At 32.2% G+C, this 22,628-nt stretch overlaps 2 protein-coding genes and 1 long non-coding RNA gene across 3 annotated transcripts; 2 read left to right on the forward strand and 1 right to left on the reverse strand.

The window, feature by feature from the left end:
* Positions 1-903: 903 nt before the first annotated feature.
* LOC126780400 (uncharacterized) lies at positions 904-12,423 on the reverse strand. The gene is made up of 9 exons (XM_050504870.1): positions 12,315-12,423; positions 12,108-12,196; positions 3,954-4,220; positions 3,282-3,491; positions 3,023-3,153; positions 2,445-2,947; positions 2,192-2,289; positions 1,572-1,687; positions 904-1,055 (listed from the first exon to the last, which is right to left on the reverse strand). The coding sequence occupies exons 3-8, from the start codon at positions 4,204-4,206 to the stop codon at positions 1,656-1,658; spliced, it is 1,227 nt and encodes a 408-aa protein (XP_050360827.1). The 5' UTR covers positions 4,207-4,220; positions 12,108-12,196; positions 12,315-12,423; the 3' UTR covers positions 904-1,055; positions 1,572-1,655.
* A 1,888-nt stretch (positions 12,424-14,311) lies between these two features.
* Positions 14,312-16,329, forward strand: LOC126780406 (uncharacterized). Its single transcript, XR_007670492.1, has 3 exons — positions 14,312-14,431; positions 14,908-15,002; positions 15,924-16,329. It is a non-coding gene; the product is annotated as an uncharacterized LOC126780406 (long non-coding RNA).
* A 1,312-nt stretch (positions 16,330-17,641) lies between these two features.
* Positions 17,642-21,911, forward strand: LOC126780402 (uncharacterized). Its single transcript, XM_050504874.1, has 2 exons — positions 17,642-18,757; positions 19,753-21,911. Exons 1-2 carry the CDS (start codon positions 18,593-18,595, stop codon positions 20,221-20,223), a joined length of 636 nt encoding a protein of 211 aa, XP_050360831.1. The 5' UTR covers positions 17,642-18,592; the 3' UTR covers positions 20,224-21,911.
* The last annotated feature ends 717 nt before the right edge of the window (positions 21,912-22,628 follow it).

Raw genomic sequence — 22,628 nt, forward strand, 5'->3', positions numbered from 1 at the left:
TTACCTGTAGAATCATTTGAGCGGCACGCTGTTCAGCGGATCTCTTGGTGTTATCCAGCACGGTGGCACTGTGATGGTTCACTTTCATAGTCAGCTCGAAACAATTGTAATTTAATCTCCTTGTCTAAAAAGACAACTCTTTTTTTAAAACACACTATGTTCGTTATTTACTTTCATTGTTTTTCTTGTTGTAATAGAAGTAAGAAAAAGATTTTTTATTTAATAAACTGAATACATTGTATTCATCAAATAATTTCCATATTTTGTTAGGATTAGGATAGAATTTATACGGTGCGAAGCTGGAGTACCTGAATCTGAATTTGGGATTCTGCACCTCCCATTCTACGCAAGGACATCTACTACTAGAACAACATGCGGTCATGATCTAATACGAGCGGGTCGGTGATACCAAGAAAGTCAAAGCCCTGGAATCATATTTCTCGTGTCTAATCATTCTGGAGTCATTCTGGATATTGAAAAAAATATTTTAAATACATCTTATTATTCCTTTTTTTCGAAAGGACCTGTTGCTGTTTCCCCAAGTGGCCTCGATATCATCACCGGACGGAGTACCATTCCTGCGCAGCCCATATTTAACGCAAAATACGTTATCCATAATATATATTTATGTCAATAAATTTGTTAAATCATCATAGATGTTCTCATATTGATTCTCGTCGGTTTCTGTTTACAAGTATTAACAAACGAAAATTTGTTATAATATACATTTGAAACTAAATATGAATACAAGCTATTTTTTTAATCCGTAATTTTATCTACAGTGCAATGAATTCAATGGTGTATGTAGGACCCAAATTGAAATAAAGAATATTTTCATTTTGATGGTTATGCTACTTAGTAACAACTCACTAAAAACCTAAATATTCGGATTAACTGGTCGAAATGATACTGGCTGTAGTAAAAACCAACGCATCTCAGGTATAAGCCTTCTCATAGAATCACGTACGGCGTTGAACTTAGACTCCCGCTTGCTGTAGCCGTAGCCCACTCCATACTGATCGTTTCCGATCGTCACGATAGCTTTAATGATTTAGCTGTGGGTAAAATAACCATCTGTTAATTATTAAAGCAATTGCTCGCTTTAATTTCAAAAGAACAATAAGTGGAAAATGTAAATAATTAACTAACATAGTTAACGACTTTATTTTTTATTTTTTCGGCCAAAACTACAAATGCTGTCTATCGCAAAGTATAATATCTAAAAAAATTGTGACTCATAAGATAGGTCTAACTGATAATCATAAGTACCACATCTCTCACCACTTCCGACGATAGATATGAAACCTTATGGTAAAGCCTGCCCAACAAATAACCAGACGACGTACTAAAAGGTTTCACCAAACAGACAGAAGATTCACAGAGAAAATAATCATTGGCTTGTATCCATTAAGACAACTACCACTTAAAAATGAGACATTTCCATATTCAGTTTTTGGTAGGTCCTAAGTTCCATAAAAGATTCGAAAACGAAAAGTCGATCCAACTTGGGAATTCGAGCTACTTATCTATGTACTATGTGATTATTTGATTGACAGAAGTAATCGTCTCACCGCATTGCTTATACAAAAAGGAAGGCTGCTTGCGAAGAGTGCCGCAGGCGTGAAACATGAAGAGGTAGCGAGCCTCGTTAGAGACTACATCTCGTTAGTTGGCATAGCTCGGAATCCTGTTCGTACATAATAAAATTTGTCTAGTTAACTTTGTTTCATTTATATAATTTAAGACAAAAAACCTTTTCAATGATAGGATAGGAGGTGTACTAAAACGATTAATTATTAATATCTTATAATTTATCGTTATCAGCACCAAGTGTGTTCACAGGTCAGCAGGAATTGTCAGCTCTAGCCTGTACTAGACCGTTAAAAGCATATTTTAGAAAAATAATATTAATTACTGACATAAATTATAATTATCATTTTAAAGCCAGTTACTGTCCACGCATCTTTGTAAATATAAAGCAAAAAAGCAAAATATTCAAATCCAAAAGTTGGACAAGTAAAACAGTATTGAGATGTTATCTCTCAAACTACTAAAATATGGCGGTTGTGATTTCACATTTTTAAATGATATAATAATAGGATATAGAATGAATTAATTGATGGTGCAGGACTAAAAGTAACAATTTGTCCTCATTTCAAACACTAAACTGTAAAAATTAATATAACAATACCATGACGACGTGACTGTGGATTGTAGCTGTTGGATGTCGAAGACAAATAAGGATCTCGACGAGGATAGATATCTGGCCTTACCGGCCGGCTGGTTTGACTGCAGATGAAAATAGAAAATAAAACACCGTCTGAATATTTTTAATACCTATTTATTGAATAAATGACAGTATAATGAAATGATTATTTAAATGAATGAATAGAAAATGTGTGAAATTCGAGTATAGTATCTTTTAAATAATTTAAGATACTTACTTAGATTGCGTGTACTTAACGGGCTTCATTGCGATTTTATTTGAGCCTTTACGCTCATTACTTTGCGGTGGTGTAGAGTTTCCACTATTAGTGTTCGGAGACTCGCTTTGCTGTGACGCAGGCGCAGTGTTATTCTTAATCGATGGCATGTGGCTACTGCCACTGCTACTAGAAAAACCACTACAACCCTTATTAACAGCGTAACCTACGCAAGCAGCTACATCCTGTTTCTCATTATTACCCCCTTCTACTACGTCCATTGCGTTTTCTTCAATAGATGGTTCCTTTTTTATTTTAACCTGAGCACTGCATGAAGATACAGGAAGGTTATCCTCCATTTGATTTTGAAATTGTTTCAAATTCTGATGTTTTTGAGTTTCCGTGGATTTTTTAATACGCATCTCGTTTCGGACTATCCGACCACATTGAATCTTTTTATCTCCGTATTCTAAAGCACGTCTTTGAGACACACAAGGTATAGCGCTCAAAGGAATACCCTTTGTCTAAAATTAAATTATGTAGTTAAAATCTATGTCGTTAACAATTATAATATTAACTGTATTATTATGTGCACTTACCGCTTCTGGATAATATGGTCTGGAAAGAGTGCACACACGCGTGGGCTTATGCAAATAGATCGGCACACCACTATCATGCCATACCATCTTCCAGTCGGGCGGAAGTGACTCTCTTCGTTTAGTCCCTTTTTCTGGAATAAAAGTTATTTTTTGTAATTTAGTGGTTCAGCTAAAATCTATCTAAAATCTATATAATCTAAAAAAAACAAAATTTTAAAAGTTAATGACTAAAGTTTTATATCATACAATATTCAATTACCATCAACAGTTTGAGCAGACGATGATTGTCCAGACTCTTTAGGTTCTTTCTTAATGTTTTCTTGTTTTATTATTTTTTCTACTTTAAGCATTTTCACGGGAGAAATTACATTGTTAGTCTTATCATCTATATCCATTTTCTTCAGAGATGATGAAGATTTTTCAATGGCACTGTCGGTTACGCCTTTGCCAGCATTACCGTTTGTTTTTTCTAAAACATTAAATTGAGTAACTAACTTCGAGCAACGTCAATATCTTACCTAGCTATATATAATAAAGTTTATCTATTTGTTGTAGCAATCATTTCAATAACTTTTGAAAGATAAAGCGAACAGCGCCCCATAAAAAGTTCTTCCTATAAACCGAGGTTACCCTAACTGATTCATTGTTGCGTTTGTAAGTAAAATAACTTTACTTATTTGACATGTCAGTGAATCACTCATATTTTATTGCATGCTACTTGCATAGATTTTGAAATTAACAATAAGCGCTAAATAATCGAATTATTAGAAGACAACACAACTAATTCACTAAAGCTTCACTAATTTACATAAAATAATTAATACAAGCAAGAATGTTGAGCTTAAATCTCTACGTTTTAAAAGCTAATAACAGGTTTTATATTATCAATTAATTATACAGCATTTACAATTTTTATAATTATTTGAAATACCATCAGTAGCTTGAGCCGACAATGATTGTCCAGACTCCTTAGAGTTCTTTTCCGTTGGCTTATTAAAGCCCCCCTTGGCTTTATTCGACTCCTTGGGAGCAGCAATATTAGCCTTATCATCGATATCCATTTTTTCTAAACATGAAGAGTTTTTGTTGCCATTGTAGATTTCGCCATCACCATCATTATTATTTTGAAGTGTCGGTTTTTCTCCTTTTTCAGGCGGGAAACATTTTTCTTTTCCTTCACTCATTTTCAAGAGCTTCCCTAAAACAATTATCAAATAACTAACAATAGCAGCATCTTACCAAGTTATACATGCGCATAAATTTGGAAATTATTGAGTGTTTATAAATACGACGAGGAAAAAGAAACAAATTGATATTTTCTATTTCATATCTACAGGGCCGGATTTAGGCGAGGACAACATGGGCTCTAGCCCCTTCTTATTTATTTTTATAGATAACAAAAAAGTTTGAAATACTTTTTAAAATATTTTCAATTTCTCAATTGAAAATCCTTGTCTACATTAATAAGAATACCTCGGTGAAAAATAAAGGTTTTTTGCTCATCAGGCTAGTGAGTGAGTTTTATACTTATTTAAAGATAATTATAAGTTTTTACAATGAGTATAATTTAGTTGAATGATTATTATTATTTCTTATTAACACAAAAATAAACCAATTTATTAACATTCACCTTCATAATCCTAATTCTAAATACTGATAAAGAACACAAGATTCACCAATTCAGCCTCAAATGACAATACGTCTAGGGGATCTGCATCTCTAAATCTGTTCAAGCACACTTGTAGAGCTATAACTATCTAGTATGTATCGATTAACATATTATGTATTTGAGAATCATTGCAATATGTATATGAAAGCATTGCCGGATTAACCATGGACCCGCCCCTAGGCAATACACGTCTCGGGCCCCTTTACCATCTAGACACGCGGTAGCGTGTCAAGATGTTCAAGCTAACAGAACTGACGAGCAGCACCGTGTGTAATATTACACAAACCATTTGGAGACACTTTTGACCCCCTCATAACTCAAAAACCATTTCAATTAAGCATGTCAAATTTATTGAGATCTAATTTATTGGTTCATATACAGAGACTTGCAAGATACATATGTGCTCTAAATTTCTATTGTTTTAGGGAGTCCATGTATCGGAATTAAATCTCAGTTTAAATCGCAATAAGTAATAGACAATATGTTAAGCCAAAATAATCCTTAATTCAACGCAACAAAGAAGTTTTTTGCTTGTATCGCGCGTTAACTTCAACAACCAACTTTCCTTAGGGTATGTACGCACTATGCGGATAGCCGGAGTGCGGTTAACCGTCCGGTTAACCGCAATCAAAAAAATTTATGAAAAATTAGTATTTATACGGACTGTCATGCGGCTGCCGCTCAACCGTTGCGGTCGCTCGCAGCACTGCGGCCCGACTGACGGTCATCCGGACGGTTGCTATATCCACTAGTATATATCCGCAGTTAGTAGTTTGCGGTCGACCGCCCGCCACTGACGACGCACGTGTGTACCTACCTACTGACGCGCTAAAAACGGACGCAATGAATTTCGATACAGAAAAGTTTAAAATTGAAATAATTTATATTTAAAATATATATATATAATCAAAATTTAACTTTTTATATACAGGAAATATTAATTTTGTCATATTCTTATTATTTTTACAGGCCATATTAAACTGAAGATGTTATAGTATAATATGATTTTTTGATAATAAATACACTAAATTATTGTATTTAAGGTTTATTTCTTTCTAGTCTTAACATAAACTTAAAATAGGATTTATATTTATGTCTGCAATAGAAGCAATATATGTATTGCTTTTACATTTTTTGTTTTATTTGAAAACATTTTTATACAATAATAAAAAATGTTGTGAGAAAAAAGCATGCTCAAATTATTCTTTGTATTAACCAATTCTAACAACATTTTGTATTAACCAATTCTAACAAACTACAACTTTACCAACATTCATATAACTATTTTAACAATATGGATTTGATTACAAGTTTTTTTATTTTCAGTGCATGCCACCACCTTTCTCCAGCATCTGTGCAAATCTATTTGTGATAAGTAGAGACACGTCGATAAATCTCTCAACACAATTAGTAAGGCATGTTTCAAAAAACAATATTTAAAAATATTATTATATATATATTTCAATAGTTAAAAACTTGTCTTCATACTTTTTGAGCTCTCCGAAAAATATTACAAAATGTTTAGTCTCATCTCGAGTTTGCAAATAAGGATGAACCCAGTACCTTTTTCTTTGTTTCTTTTTCTTTATATAGCGCAAGTAAATATAATAAATAGCTGCGACTTCTTCAGCGTCCATCTTCGAAATGGTTCGATGAAACCGCAACGTTATCCTATCCGCACTTTCCGGTTGCGGTTACGGCTAGCCGCCGCCCGGTTAACCGCAGTTGCAACCGCGTCCTGCGGCTAGCCGGACGGTTGACCACATTCCGGCTATCCGTATAGTGCGTACATACCCTTACCTTTTTTCTTTAATTAAGGTGATGCCAAAAAAGACATGCACTGCTTCTGCTGAATCTAGGCGTTCAAATTCAAGGGTGTATCAAGTTCTTAATGGTGATGGCTTGTATGTTACTGTATGCAAAACATCCGGACGGTTGACCGCATTCCGGCTATCCGCATAGTGCGTACATACCCTTAGATTATGGAACTGCGCGCTCTGGGGATTCCCCATTCATTTACGCAGTGCCATTGGCAGGTAGTAAAAAAGAACAGCCAAATTTACAGTTCATACATGTAACAAGGATAGGTAGTTGTCTGTTGTTTTTGTTTGGAAAGTAAAACCGGGTTCTCTCAATCATTTCTTGTTTGATTTCGCTGACGAACAGTGTTTCATGAAATTTTGTATATTTTATGGGAAAACGACATTTTAATAATGATCAGTGATTATTTTATTTGAATATTTGAAATAATAATAATTCTAGTTTTAGTTTTATCTTAATAACCTCGTAATTATTTAGCTATAAACAATTTATATTAAATCAAACAGTAGATAATTGCATTTAATAAATAATTCGATTATTTTATGAAACATTTTTAATTAGTTTCCATTTTACTGTTTTCCGCTATTTTTTTAAAGTTGGATTTGCTGTTTTTTTTTCTTTTTTGTTTTGCCAAGATTGGCAACACAGGCAAGTACTTAGTATTGTCATTTGTCAATTGTCATACTGACAAGATCACTTTAATGACTTTACGTTTATATTGTTAAGTTTTAATAATTCTATTCTATTAATAGACTAATTTAATTAGGTACCTATCTCATATATGTTATGTCTGTTATATGTAACATTACAGAATATTTTGCGCTCAATTAACATAGATATATATGCCAAACAAAAAGAAAAATACATGTTCTAATAATTATTATCACTATATGAAAATGTAATAATCATCTTGAAACAATTAGTATTCATCCCATCATGATTAAGTGGAAGTTGTATTAGTTACTTACCTACATCTGGCTGAACAATTGAAATTAATCTTTAAAATTAATCTTTTTGCTGAAATTAATCTTTAAAGCTAATGGGAATCAAATTAAAAACAGTTTGATTTCAAATACTTACTACTATGTTATACTTTACTACTATGTTTACTTTTACTTTTAGTTAGAGAATTACTTTAGAATCAATGATCTTAATTTAATGAGTATATAAAATTTTATGTCTATGCTGTTGATCATTAAGCAGTTTCACCATTAGGAGTCAACCCGGTATGAAGTGGCATGGTAGCACTTATAACAAGTGGCCACAATTGATGTGTAAATTCATATTCGTAATTTCCTGACTGTGCTGTTTACTATTGAGCATTTTGGCAGGTGTCAACCCTGAGTGAAAGAGCTGTCATGGCATTTAGAACGGTTTATCATTGTTAAATGTTTGTATTGACTTTCATGTCTGCTGTTAACTATTAAATATTTGTCTGGAGCCAGTCCTGGGTGTAGAGTGAGGTCATCATAAAGATTCATTGATGTTGAAATTGAACAAACAGGCATAATTTCAGATCCATAGGATAGAGGCGTGCACCAGAATGACTACAAAGTCATACATCACCTTTAAAATACTACTAGCATTTAGTACCTTTATTTAAATATTTGGTACCTATAGTATTTTCAATGAAATTTTAATTTAAAATTGGCCTGTCATTCCGATGTCGAGATGATTTTCTCATAAGGGCTTCAAATTGTTCATTTGTTTTTGCACAATTATTTACTACCTATTTGATACCTGAACATGTGTTTTTGTTAGATTACTAACTCAAAAAATAAAGATTTTATCACCAAAAAAAAGAATAATAATAATATTTATTAAGCTTAAATTAATCTGTAAAATAACTCAACTTCCAACCTACCAAAACAAAAAAAAAAATACTTACTAATAATATAATCGTAATAACGCAAAACAGCATCCTAAAAGCCATATCAAATGTGCCATGGTTTATAAAAATCACAGAGTTGCATGACACACTAAAAGTGAACACTGTGCAGCAGGAAATAAAGTCTATTGCTGCACGCTATAAGACCAAACTGGTGATGCATCCAAATCCCCCAGCAGTTGTACTAACCAGGCCTGAGCACATGCAAAGACTTAAATTAAAAGGCCTGCAATAATAGACAAGCTAGATAGAAGTCAAACTAGACATTGCTAAAGTCTAGCACAAATGAAGAGCATTCTTAATGAAGAAATTACTCTGAAAAGCCATACTTGCCTCACATAGTTGACTGACTGATTACAGACCAAATAAGAAAACAAAAAAAAAACTATTAATATTATATATAAATAAAACTATTAAAAATTAAAAAAGCATGTAATATATGATATGATATGCTTAATTCAATTATTTTATTACAATAATATTCATTTGTATTGTTTTTAGATAAATTAGTACATGTTAGGTATATTATTTAATAAAAAAGCTGTTGATTTATTAGTTTTTATTACACTCCATTTTCAAATTTTCAAAAACCTCATTTTGATGGAATGTTGAAATTCCAAATTTTAAGAATGCTGCAGATATCCAATTGTGCCTTTTGCCTGGGGATACTTGGGCTCTAGTATCTCCAGGCTAATAATCTTTATATTACAGATAAATTGCCATGTATCATATTTTTATTCAAAATTTATATTTTTTGCATCACTTATTAACAAGAAAAAAAAATCGACATTTTGAATTAGTTCAAATGATTTTTTAAGTTTTTATTATTGTTCAAATTTCAGTCTAAAACTAAAATATATTCTTTTAACACAAAACGGCTTAGTAACATAATCTTTTGTTAATCAAATGTGCAATAAATATACAATATTGCTTGTAATAAGTCTAAATTAACGAATGTGTCATGTCATGGATGTGTTGTTATTATTTATATCTCATTTTACTTGTATCACCTTGACTCGCATGATTTTGTGCTCTCTATTTTTTGTAGATTATCTTTTAAAAATTGAGAATAAATATAAATGTCTGGAAGAATGGACCCATAACCTTGTCTTTAAACTTCTGACTCCATTTAGTCTTGCCTTGTTAATCACACTCATTGTATACAAAACCGTAGGATTGGAGTGAGTGCAGGAACCGCCTGATATAACAAAACAAAAATTAAGGTGAAGGGCAGATGGCAGTTACTTTTTAAAATTATTGATCAAAAGTCAAACTTTGAGATTGCAATTAGGGATTTGTTATTAGTAATATTTTCATTGTATTGTTAAAGAAGCAGTACTGTAGTGATATAAGAAAATAATACTCTCTTTTCTTCCCTTCTGCTACCGGATACTAAACCTCCAAGTTCAACCAAATTATTTTATTATTAATAAAAATCGAAATTGTTTTACAGAGGATTAATGTCTTTTAAATTCGCATTGCTACTTTGGTTACTTGAACTAATCATTTAATTTTGTTATTAATTATGCAAGAACAAAAGTTATGAGTATTTTTAAAAACAAACTTACAAAGGTTTAACATAAACCTAACAAAGGCCAAGAGCAAGTTTTATTGATTTTTTCAGATATGTCAAATAAATATGACCAGTATGATGACATAAGTGATTAATAATTAATTGAGACGAGTCTAATCTGAACCTATCTTAGGCTTCGTAGTTTTTAACTAAATTAATCTGTTTTCTTTTTGGTTGCACTGCACTGAGTTTGACATGTCTATAGGTCCTTGCATTTTAGGAAAATAAGTTTTATAGTCCTTGATCGCTTTTTTATATATTAAATGCAGTTTTCTCTAAATAAACATTAACCCTTTGTAATTTGGACAAGTACTTTAGAAAAAAGAAGTTGGGCAAATAATAATTAATAAATACTTGGTAAATATTATTTATTATAAATATTTGGTGCACATTATTTTAACATTTTTTATAATATCCATTTATCAGTTTGCTGGGCATTTATCAGCTCAAATAATTTGTATGTTGTGTTTATAAAGATTTGTAATTTTATTATAATTTAAAATAAACAAAAAATAATGTTCAAATATTTTATTTCTATTTATCAAAAAATAAAACAAACATTTTATAAACTAAAATCATGCATTTAAAATATATTGTAACAGAAAAAGCTTAACTAAAGATAAACATACATTTTAAATAAGCTTGATACAAAACAATAATAAATTAAAAAAAAAATGAAACAAAAATATATAATAATCTAATTGTCAATTATTGAAATATTTTTACGAATGTTTGCTTTAAATGTTTGCTGTTAAATTGTCACCTCTGTAAATGGACTGACAGTTTAAGAGGTGTAAAATGGGTATTGCACTACACTTAATCAGGAACCTGAATTAAGGGTGGATGTGGCCCTTAATTATGAATGTCAACACCACTGATTTTACGCCCTTACTCAGTCACAGAGCAATTAAGGCAACCGTATCACAATTGCCCAACAGGCTATGTAGATAGTTTTTATTTAAAATTTTATTTTTTTCACTTTAGTATCAAATTCCTCTAATTCAGATTACATAGTTACATATTTGCCATATTGCTAATTTTCACATCCACATTATTATAAGAAACCTATTAGCTAGCTAATGAGATAATGATTTTGTTTAGTAACACAGAAAGCTGCTTATATTATCCTGTTACAATTTACATACAACAAAGTAACCACCCATTTGATGATTAACAGTTAATTGGATCTTCCCCATCGCTAGATGCAGACATTTTATATTGCTTTCAGCAACAACCTATTTCATTATAATAAAAATTTTTACTATATTTAAGAGAAATTAACTTCAAAGCCAAAAAAAAAAGTGGGTCTAGTAAAATTACAGTACAGACGTACAATGTAGTAAGGCGGACACTCTATTGACTACCTGATAACACTGCCCATAGACTATGGCACTGTAAGAAAAATTAACCATACCTTAGATCACCAATGCGCCACTACCTAAAATGTAGTCCTATGTGCCTGTTATTACTCTAGCTCACTCATCCTTGAAACCAGAATGCAATAAGTATTACTGTTTGGCAGTAGAATATCTGATGAGTGGATGGTACCTGCCCCAGATGTATTTCTCAGTTTCAGATCCCTATAGGTAAACCTTAAGTTGTTAAAAAGAGAATACCATAGCGTCACCATGCCGATGATAAGAAAAATATTCTTTTAGATACCTTAAATAAGTTTAGCCATCATTACATCATTAAATTATTCAATGAGAATGTAGTCTTACCTACAATACACTTTCCCAAAACATAAAGAAGAATATTTCTTCTCGTGGGATCTTCTCCTACAACCCTTGTTAACTTCAAGTTTATTTGACAGCTTGTATATTGGCAATTGTTGACAAGGTTTATGTTAAGACCTCTTTGGACGCCATTTTAATTCATTTAGATTTATAACAATCTCGGGAAAAAAGGGTGTTAATCCAGTCTAAGATTTTCTTATTTTGTTTAATTTGTCATGTTTGTCATGTTTAAATCAAGTATTCGCATTATGAACATATACATTGCTAGTTATTCAAAGTGGCTGCCAGCTTTTAATAAATTATTTACAGTAATTCTCATTGTATTTTTAAAATATTTGATTGCATTTCGCTTGAGCAAAAGGGCACATTGTTAAATCGCGTAGCTTTTGTTTTCTTACCTGATCCTTTGAAGTTGTATGAAGATGATGCACTCGGTGCCACTTCCGATGAAAAAGGGGTAAGTTCAGTGCATCTAGATATAATAGGACTGAAAAATCAATAAATTAATAATCTATAAATATTTCGTGTTGCCAGTGATTTATAGTCGGCGGCGGTGTTCATAGACAAATCACTGCTTAGAAGAAAATAGCTCTTAATTGTCAAACCTCAATATTTATAAAGCATCTAGATAAAAATCCGCATAGCCCAGACATTTAAACATTTAAAAGTGTCAACTTTGGAACGAGATAATAAGCTGCAAATTCGCATATACCTGACGTTAAAGTTATCTCCAGTCTCATAAAATCTCTTAACTGCGTAGTCAGTTATTCAAGGTTAAAGGTCACAATAATCAACTAATAACTTTACACGTGATCTTATTCACCGCAATTCACGGGGAAGCGCATAAAAAATGTTTAAAATAAAATTTGTCGCAAATTTGATGTTCTATAATTTTATAGTAGATGTTATTGGAGTTATAGAAACCAAAATAACCGCAAATAAGCAAATTTTATCTGTGACTTTGAATAACTCACGACGCAAGACGAAGATTTCAGCTTATCATCTTATTCCGAGGTTAATCCCTAATTTGACTATTACTATTTTTAAAAACAGCAACTGAATAATCTTGAGTTTTTTAAAAAAAAAATTAGAGGAATAATATTACTTTTATAGCTTTAAAATGAATTGAAATTAAATCATGTTACATTCAACGGGCTAAAAAGATATTCATTATGCTGATATCAAACTTGTGTAGAACCTCTTTTGGTAACTTTAAAAAGCAACTCCATCACTTCCGATATGAACAATTGTACAACACTAACGTTTATTTTATATTTATTAATGATTGATTCGTAGATTTTGCTGTATCGCTGATAAAATCAAATTAAATATTACTTAATAATTTAACTTACTTATTTACAACCTGAATTTATTTATATACATTATCATCCTTTTTATTTTTATTGAGCTCTATTTATATTTTATTGTCATTTAATTAAGAATGAGTGAAATCTTTTAGTTTTTCTGTATTGTTAATCATTTCCAAAATTCGACTGATACAGATTTACATCTACTATGAATATTGCATTTTATGTTTTTTTAGCAAGTATCCTGTTTGATAGTTTATCAATATTTTGCAAGTACCCGGTACTTCCAGCTGCGTATAATATGTTTATATTATATAATAATAATGTATTAAACATGTTTTTTTTCATAACATTCAAGCTTTTTTTAAAACTTGTTCAACAATAATATGTTTAATGCTAATAATATGTTTTATGTTTAACGCTAGCCCAGCATTTTGATTAACCAATGAAGTTTCAGCCAACCAATTAAAACGCACGAACTCGGAGCAGATGCAAGTACAAAAAAAACACATAAATTATTATAAAATTGTCTACGATTTTTATTCGTATTAGATTGTATTAGTAATATATGATAAAAAAAGAATGAATTAACCACATATCCGATAGTATAGAACCTTTATAAACTTTCGTAATTAAGCGACTTTAATTGTTCTTTGGCCCTTTTTAGCTTTTTTCAGAGTGTTGAGCGGCTCAACACTTGAACTTCTTAAAAATCTACACAAGAAAAAGCTTATTCCCAAAAAAACTAACAGCGAGTTGCGAGATCCGATGCTGCTGTGACGTTGCAAACTTTTATCCGCTCTTTGAGTCCTTCAAAATAAAACTATAAATTTTTCAGTTTGTCATAATTCATTCAACACATAGGTTAACGTCAAATAATATTAAACCACCATAATCTTAATTTTCTCTCAATGTGTTAACAGGTAAGATAAGTTTCTAATATAAAAATAGTTTGATAACTGACTCTTCTAAATCGAACAGCTTAAAAAATATTTATAAAGTCTCCAAATATCAATGAATATAAGCAATCATATGCTTGAATATGGAGGAACCTTTTCTTAAGATTTCTCAGATTTGACAAATTATCAATTTATATTTAAAGCAAGAATTTTTACGATTTTCATACAAGAAAGCTTTTAAAATGTTTATAAGTACCCAAACTACTACGACGTTTTGTGTATGGGACGCATAAAATAGAATATTATTCTGTAAGCACTAAAACGATTGGTTATGTACTCTGTGATAAACGCGAAATTGACTTAACGATTGTCGTGTTTATGTTATTACATTTGGCGCTAAAATCTAAATGACATCTGTATGAAGGTCATATTGATCATTGAAATCGGCTTGAGATTTAATTTATATTTCTGGAAAGTTTATCAAATTAGTAAAAAGAAAGGGAGAGAAAGGGAAAGGTACGTATACTACAAAGAACTACTATTATTCATTTTGAGATTTTTATGCAGTATTTTGTATTAAATATATCGTTTTTAGTTTGGTAGCAAATATATATTAAAGGTTAAGGTTCTGATGATGATGTCTGAAATTTAAGAGGATAATCCATTCTATCTTTCAATTTAAATTTTTGACTTACTAACTGCCTGTCCCGATTTCAAACGGAAATTCCTGTCAAGCTACATTTACCTTCTCCGTACGTGTAATTGAAACAAAAAATAAAAATGTTCTAAAATCCTTTCTTCGGATGTTCTAAATTTCAGCTTTAGAGTCTGTAGTTTTGGGTTGGCGCTAAAAGGCAGTCAGGTCAAACGATTTTATAAGTATTCATTTGTCGAATTCATTTAAATACTTGCTCGAAAAACATTTCTTCACAGGTTGTTAGTTGAAGAGTTACCTAAGTCCAATAATAATATTGGTTTCGTTTGCCTTTCAGGTCGTATTTACCCAGGCTACTTTGTCCGATTAAGGAGATTAATTTACAAGAAAAACATTGTTGGTTTCCATTAAAAAATCAAACAGATGGAGCAAGTAAGTTTTTATTATTATTACTTAAAGCCGCAAGTGGCTACACAATTTAATTGGTAGTCAATTTATAATATGCATAATGGGTATCATGTAATATAAACCAAGGGTTTATGTATTTCCCAATATGATAGTTTTATAATATAACCTATAAAAAAATTATAGGAACCTAGTTACTAAAGGAATTATTTAGAGTTTATTTACTAAAACCATAAAAGTACAGTAACAGCCTGTGAATGTCCTACTGCTGGCTAAGGCCTCCTCTATTTAAGGTATGATATTTATTCGACACATATGTATATATATACAAGAGATAAGAAATCCTGCTTGGCGAACAATCATGGCGATAGGGTTGCTAAAGTTCGTTAGTAGTATACATTTTTAAAAACTTTTCTTGCAGGAGACAAATGACTGCTGTCATGTGTTGGAGTCTTTTATCTATGCAAAGGACTTTTTTATAGTGTCATACCAGCTGACCAAGGAATAGACTCCAATTACACTGGCATTTTTCAGTCAGTGTCAATTTATTAATTTTTAAGCTTTAAACAGTAACAACCTGTGAATGTCATACTGCCGGGCTAAGGCCTCCTTTACTTTTGCGGAGAAGGTTTGGAGCTTATTTCACCATATTGCTCTAATGTTGGTTGGTGGAATGCACGTGTGGCAGAATTTCAGTGCAATTAGACACATGCAGTTTTCCTCATGATGTTTTCCCTTACCGTCAAATACAAGATGAATTATAATCAGAAATTAAGTTGATGAAAATTCAGTGGTGCTTACCCAGGTTTAAACCCCCGATCATCGGTTAAGATTTACGTTCATACCACTAGGCCATCTCGGCTATTTAAACCATAAGAAAATATACATAATATATAGCAAAGTTTTAAAACTGTAATATAGGTCATCAATTTTTTTTGTACATTACAGTTACCTGTTACTGGATTTTGTCCTCCCACTGACCTAGACTGCTTCTCGAGAAGAGGTGCATTGCTACTTCGGATGGAATTTGAACTGCTCTGAAGTCAATGGTAAAATTGATAAGAAACAAGTTATGCGCAGCACATTTAAGTTTACATAATATATTTATAATGACTACCATAAACAGTAACCCTAATGTTTGTTTTGTTGTTTTGCAACCCTCTAATACCTTTGATATCATAGAAACCCTACATTAATCATGTGGCCAAAAGTGGATCAACAAATCCTAACAAACAACATACTCAAAAATTTGAATATTCCATCTTTCAGAACTTTATCTTTCGAAAACTGAAAAGCTAATGATTTGCAATGGGTTTTTTTTGGTTGATTTTTAGTTTATTTTTAAGATGTTACAACACATGATTTTTGGCAGTATATTATATTCATGAAATGTTAATAATATTAAAAATTACATAAAATTTTGTAAATTCTTAATTCCATATTTTAATTTGATTTTAATCAAAGGAAGAGGAATGGAACAGAAATCTTGCATATTAATTCATAGCCTTATTCAGCTTAAAACATTAATGTAAAAATTTAGTGTAGTAATTCAGGTGATTATTTTGAGTAATTGAGACTGAATCTATGAATATTTTTAATGTTGTTAAATTGTGTATTGAATAATATAAAATTATGATCCAACATAAACACAAAGATGTTGCATTTAAATAGATATTAACTGATGGTTAATATTATTAATTAAAAACAAATGGTAACACACAATAATGAATATTAATTATAGTATTTTTTCAGTATGAAAAGTTATTACTAGTTAAAAATATTACGTCTATGTTATTGTGACTACAAAAGGTAAAATTGCAAGAGGAAGTTATACAGATTTTATGGGTTTGGTAACATACAAGTTGCTATTGATTCAAATTCATTAACTAATTAATTAATTTACTATCACTAGGCTATCTGGTACTGTTGTTTTATTTTAAGAGTTACATTAGCGGCCTAAACTTATTGAGCTTAACCAATGCCTCTTCATATATTATTCATAATATCCTTCGAAGAAATACACATATTTATATTATAGCACTGCAAAGCAGAGATGTAACGTTTGAAATATTTTTTTGTAATCCACATACAAATTTCCTTTTTGTTTTGTCTTTGAATGCTTTTCTTTATATGAAAAAATTGTTCTATCTATATTAATATTTCAAAGCTGAAGAGTTTGTTTGGTTGATCCCGCTAATCTTACGAACAACTGGCTTGAATTGAAAAATATTTTTTTGTTTTGGATAGCCCATTTATCGAGACTATAGGCTACATAACATCACGCTACCAAACACCAATAGGAGCGGAGAATACATAAAAAAATCTATTCCTTTTGAGAGCTTCCGTTGCTGTGTAAACGGTTACAAGTTACGCAACAATCATGTATGACGGAATTGTTCCTCTTAAAAAGTTCTAAGAAAAGTCCGCGATAGCATATGAGGCCATGAGAACCATAGTGGCCTAACTCATTTTTTACAATATTGAGTTTATGATTTTTTCCAGTTCAAATTGATCATTTTGATAGAACCAGAGTGGCCTAAAAATGATACAACGAATTTTCACTAGATGGCAGCATAATCATTGTTATGGTTTTTAGTCTGTGATCTAAATTTGAGGTGCCATACTAGCCTAAGTAAGATAGGCCACTATGGTTTAAGCAGTCTTTAACTTCACTGTCATGATGACATTAGTTAGGCTACTTTTTGACAGTCTGTGGATGACAAACGTCATTATTTTCGCGCTCATACGTGCTTGCTTTATCGTTCTGCAAATTATTTTTAATTGTTAATAAGTGGCTATTTGACAATATGGAAAACGACCGACAAGAATACAATGTGGATAACGAACTTCGAGGTATGTATTACAATATTCCATTGTATTGTATTGCAATAAACATGAAGTGTTATTTGTTAATAGTCTTCTAAGAGTTTTCATTGTTTACAGAAATCTTTGGGTCTGAAGCAGAAGAAGATCCATTTCAAGACTCTGGTTCAGAATACCAGCCATCTGGACGTAATTCGACAGCATCTACTACTGATTTAATTGAGATTTTAGGTGACGAAAACCAATCCCCAAATAATGTAACTTCTGAAATTACTCCAGTTCAATGTAAACCTAGAAAAAGAGTGAAACAACCTAGCAAATGGAAGAAGAATGTGAGAAAGGAAAAGCGTTCAAGAGGTGAGGAATATATTAATGTTAAAGGTGTTCTAGTGCCACCAAAACAAATTATTGATACTGCTCGTGAGTGTAATTGCCAACATAAGTGTCATGAAAAGATTCTGCCTGCTCAGCAAATAATTCTGTTCAACAGCTTTTATGCTTGGGGAAATTATAACTTGCAGACATCTTAGGGTATGTACGCACTATGCGGATAGCCGGAGTGCGGTTAACCGTCCGGTTAACCGCAATCAAAAAAATGTATGAAAAATTAGTATTTATACGGACTGTCATGCGGCTGCCGCTCAACCGTTGCGGTCGCTCGCAGCACTGCGGCCCGACTGACGGTCATCCGGACGGTTGCTATACCCACTACGCGGTTAGTAGTTTGCGGTCGACCGCCCGCCACTGACGACGCACGTGTGTACCTACCTACTGACGCGCTAAAAACGGACGCAATGAATTTCGATACAGAAAAGTTTATAATTGAAATACAGAATAGGCCGGCAATATGGAATACAAAATCTACGGAATACTCTGAGAGAAACTTACGGCAAAAAGCTTGGGAAGAATTGGTGGAAATCGATGGAACTGATTTACCACAGGATAAAAAAAACAACTCGGTATGTACCTACCACTTATTTATTTATATATTTAAACATATATTTTATTAACAATGATGTTTCATGTTCATGTTTTAAGCATATGAGCTTGTTTAAATGTAATTATCCTGCCAGCTTACCCTCCCTTCCTTCATGAAATAATCAGCAAATAATTCTCGATATCTCAATGCAGTTGTATTGTTTCTGTGTACACTATCTCGTGCAATTGTTTCAGTCAGTGGATTATTTAGCGAGTCTTCAAAAGAGTACCCATCTCTATCTCTAACGAAGTTGTGTAAAATGCACGCCGACTTAATAATATCATTAATTAATTCGATGTTAACATTAATGGGTCTATGGAAAATGCGCCACTTATTCGCAAGTATCCCAAAAGTACATTCAATGTAATGTCTAGCCACACAAAGTCTATAGTTAAACGTTCTTCTGGTCACATTTAAATCACGTCTTGGATATGGGCGCATCATAGTTGCACTTAAGGCAAAAGCTTCATCTCCTACAAAGACATAGGGAAAAGCAGTGCTGTTGGATTCTGAAATTGGCGCTGGTTCAAGAATGTTCATGCGATTCTGTTGTATCTTTTTATAAAAGTTAGAATTTTGAAATACTGCCGAGTCACCGAATCTACCGTAGGCTCCAACGTCAATCAATACGAACTTGAAGCTGCTGTCACAAATTGCCATTAAAACTAGGGAAAAAAAGCCCTTGTAGTTGAAACACATTGATCCACTATTGTTAGGTGCTACAACTCTAATATGTTTACCATCGCAAGCACCGATACAGTGGGGAAAATAAGCTCTCTTCGAAAAACCATTTTCAATTTGAAGCCACTTTTCTTTTGTCGGTTCTGGTAGGCACATCTCTTTCAAATCCATATAGCGGCACATACTTCTCGAACTATTTCGGCGACAGTGCTCACTCCAACTCTAAATACATAATGCAATTCGGCGAATGAGCATCCTGTTGCCAAATATCTGAAAAAAAATGTTTTATTACAGGTCTGGATCTTCAAAAAAGAAGAGTGGAGAAACATTCGCGACGCTTTTGTAAAGGCCCATAAAGCAAAAGAAAGCAAGAGTGGGTCTGCGGCAAAAAAGAAGGTCCCATATGTATTCTATAATAATCTTTTATTTATAAAAGATACAGTAACGGTTAACCGCACAGATGGTAATGCTACAGGAAATGACGATGAAAACACGAGTATACAGACAGAAGTCAATGTTCCGTCAATGTCTTCATTGCCGCCAAAAAGACGTAAGAAAAACAACGATGATAATGAAGTCGGTGCACAGTTAGTTGGAGTGTTGAGTAAAAATTTAGAAAGAAAGAATATGGATGATGACGTCTTCAGCGTCCATCTTCGAAATGGTTCGACGAAACCGCAACGTTATCCTATCCGCACTTTCCGGTTGCGGTTACGGCTAGCCGCCGCCCGGTTAACCGCAGTTGCAACCGCGTCCTGCGGCTAACCGGACGGTTGACCGCATTCCGGCTATCCGCATAGTGCGTACATACCCTTACCTTTTTTCTTTAATTAAGGTGATGCCAAAAAAGACATGCACTGCTTCTGCTGAATCTAGGCGTTCAAATTCAAGGGTGTATCAAGTTCTTAATGGTGATGGCTTGTATGTTACTGTATGCAAAACATATTTTAAAAAGCTTTTTGGTGTCAGTGATGGCAGATTGTCTAGAGTTTTAAAACATAAACTAGTTATTCCCACACCTCCCACAGATCTAAGAGGAAACCATGTGCCTTCAAATAAAACTCCAGAGAACAAAATACAAATTGTTAAAAACTTTATCAATAAATTTCCCAAATATGAGTCACATTATACCCTACACAAGAGCACAAACCGAATGTATTTAGCACCTGACTTGGGCTTGCCTAAACTGATTTCTTTATATAAAGAAGAAACACCACCTTCTGAACAAGTGTCAAATTTTATGTTTAGAAAAGTTTTTAATGAGCAATTCAACCTATCTTTTCATGCACCAATTACTGATTCCTGTAAAAAATGTGATAATTTTAAAATAAAAATAGAAGCTGAAGAATCATCTGTCAAAAAGGATGAACTTGATTCTCAAAGGAAACTACATCTCTTAATGGCTGAATCTGCAAGAAATAATTTTAAGATAGATAAGAATAGAGCTGCAGATGATTCTGATTTAACAGTTATAGTATTTGATCTCATGAAAACTTTACCTACTCCTGTTATTTCTACAGGAATTTGCTATTATAAAAGACAGCTTTGGACTTACTGCCTGGGAATTCATAATGCTAATAATGATGAAGTAACCATGTATGTGTGGGATGAAACTATAGCTTCCAGGGGTCGTCAGGAGATTGGTTCCTGCTTATTGCGTTTTATCAAAGAGAAAGTCAAGACTAAAAAGTTAATTATGTACTCAATATCTATATATTATATTATATAATATCAATAATTATGTACAAAACAGAAATATTAAAATGGCTACTCTTTGCCAGTATATTGTTGCCCATCTAGATTACACAGTAGATAACATAGACCATAAGTTCTATGTCAGTGGGCACTCATACTTAGCATGTGACCAAGATTTTGGATTAGTGGAGAAAAAGAAAAAGTTTTTCAAAAATATTTACTTACCGGATGACTGGACTACTGTTATTAAGGCAGCTAGGGACAGGAACCCATTTGATGTCATAAAAATGACAAAAGATGACTTTATTTCAACAAAAAAGCTGGAGAATAACATTACCAACAGGAAGATAACTGCTGAAAAATCAAAGGTACAGTGGCTCAGCATGCAGTGGCTCCTGTTTAATAAAATGCATCCATTTAAATTATTTTTTAAATATTCTAATAATGAAGATGTTTTATTTGAAAATGTAGATTTAAAGAAAAGGGGCTCTACAGATTTGACTGGTATTAAGCTGGATCCTTTATACCCTGATGGAAAACCCATAAGTTGTGAGAAAAAAAAGGACTTATTAGATCTTTTGCATTTTATACCTCCAGTGCATCACAGCTTTTATACCAGTATCAAAGATAATGTGTCGGTAAGAAATGTCATAGATGTTGAGGATGACATTGATAGTGACTAAGAATACCTTTATTGTTATTGCTGTTGATGTTGCTTTTTTTAGTAAGTGTTTTTTAATAAACAATTGGCCTAACAACCATTTTTTTTTCTAACCTTTTGCCAAAAACCTACTGCCAAAGTGGCATATCTGTGTATAAAATGTAGAAAAATAGCAAAAAAGCTATTTTCTCACTATTAAAATCATAAATTCGAACATTAATAGGTCAAATAAAACATAAAAGTAATAAAAAGTATGTATTCTTAAGAGTGCTAGTTGATTAAAAAAATACTGTTTCTATTTTCTATGGTACTCAAAAAGCTTGTCCATTGAATTAGGCCATTATAGTTCTCATGGCCTCATATATCCCTCTTTAAAGTTGACTCACTATAACATTTTTTATAGTAATCAAATTTGTTTTAAAATAAAGCATTATTTGTGAAGTCGTTTTTATAAACATGGTATTAATTCTTATCTAAATAAATGCGTAATTTATCACAAGTATTGAATTTTTTTAATAAAATTGCCCTTACATAATTAGATTTCAATGAATATCTTAGGAGATATCACAGTTTTAAAATAACTCCGCAGCAAAATATTATCAAGTGTGCGGCTCGAGGAAGGGCGTGCTAGAGAAGCCGGCTGGTAGCTCTACGAGGTAGCATTCCGTGCGGCTCAGACGCGTGGTCGGCTCTCTACGGAGCGGTTATATTCTGCTTTTTATATTGTTTTTGATATCTCATCGTATCATACTACTTTATAAAATACAAGTTTTATTTTTTTTATTTCTAAATGTTTTTTCAATAATTTCATAAT

Source organism: Nymphalis io, chromosome Z (assembly GCF_905147045.1).
Source record: "Nymphalis io chromosome Z, ilAglIoxx1.1, whole genome shotgun sequence".
In the NCBI taxonomy this organism is placed as follows: Eukaryota; Metazoa; Arthropoda; class Insecta; order Lepidoptera; family Nymphalidae; genus Nymphalis; species Nymphalis io.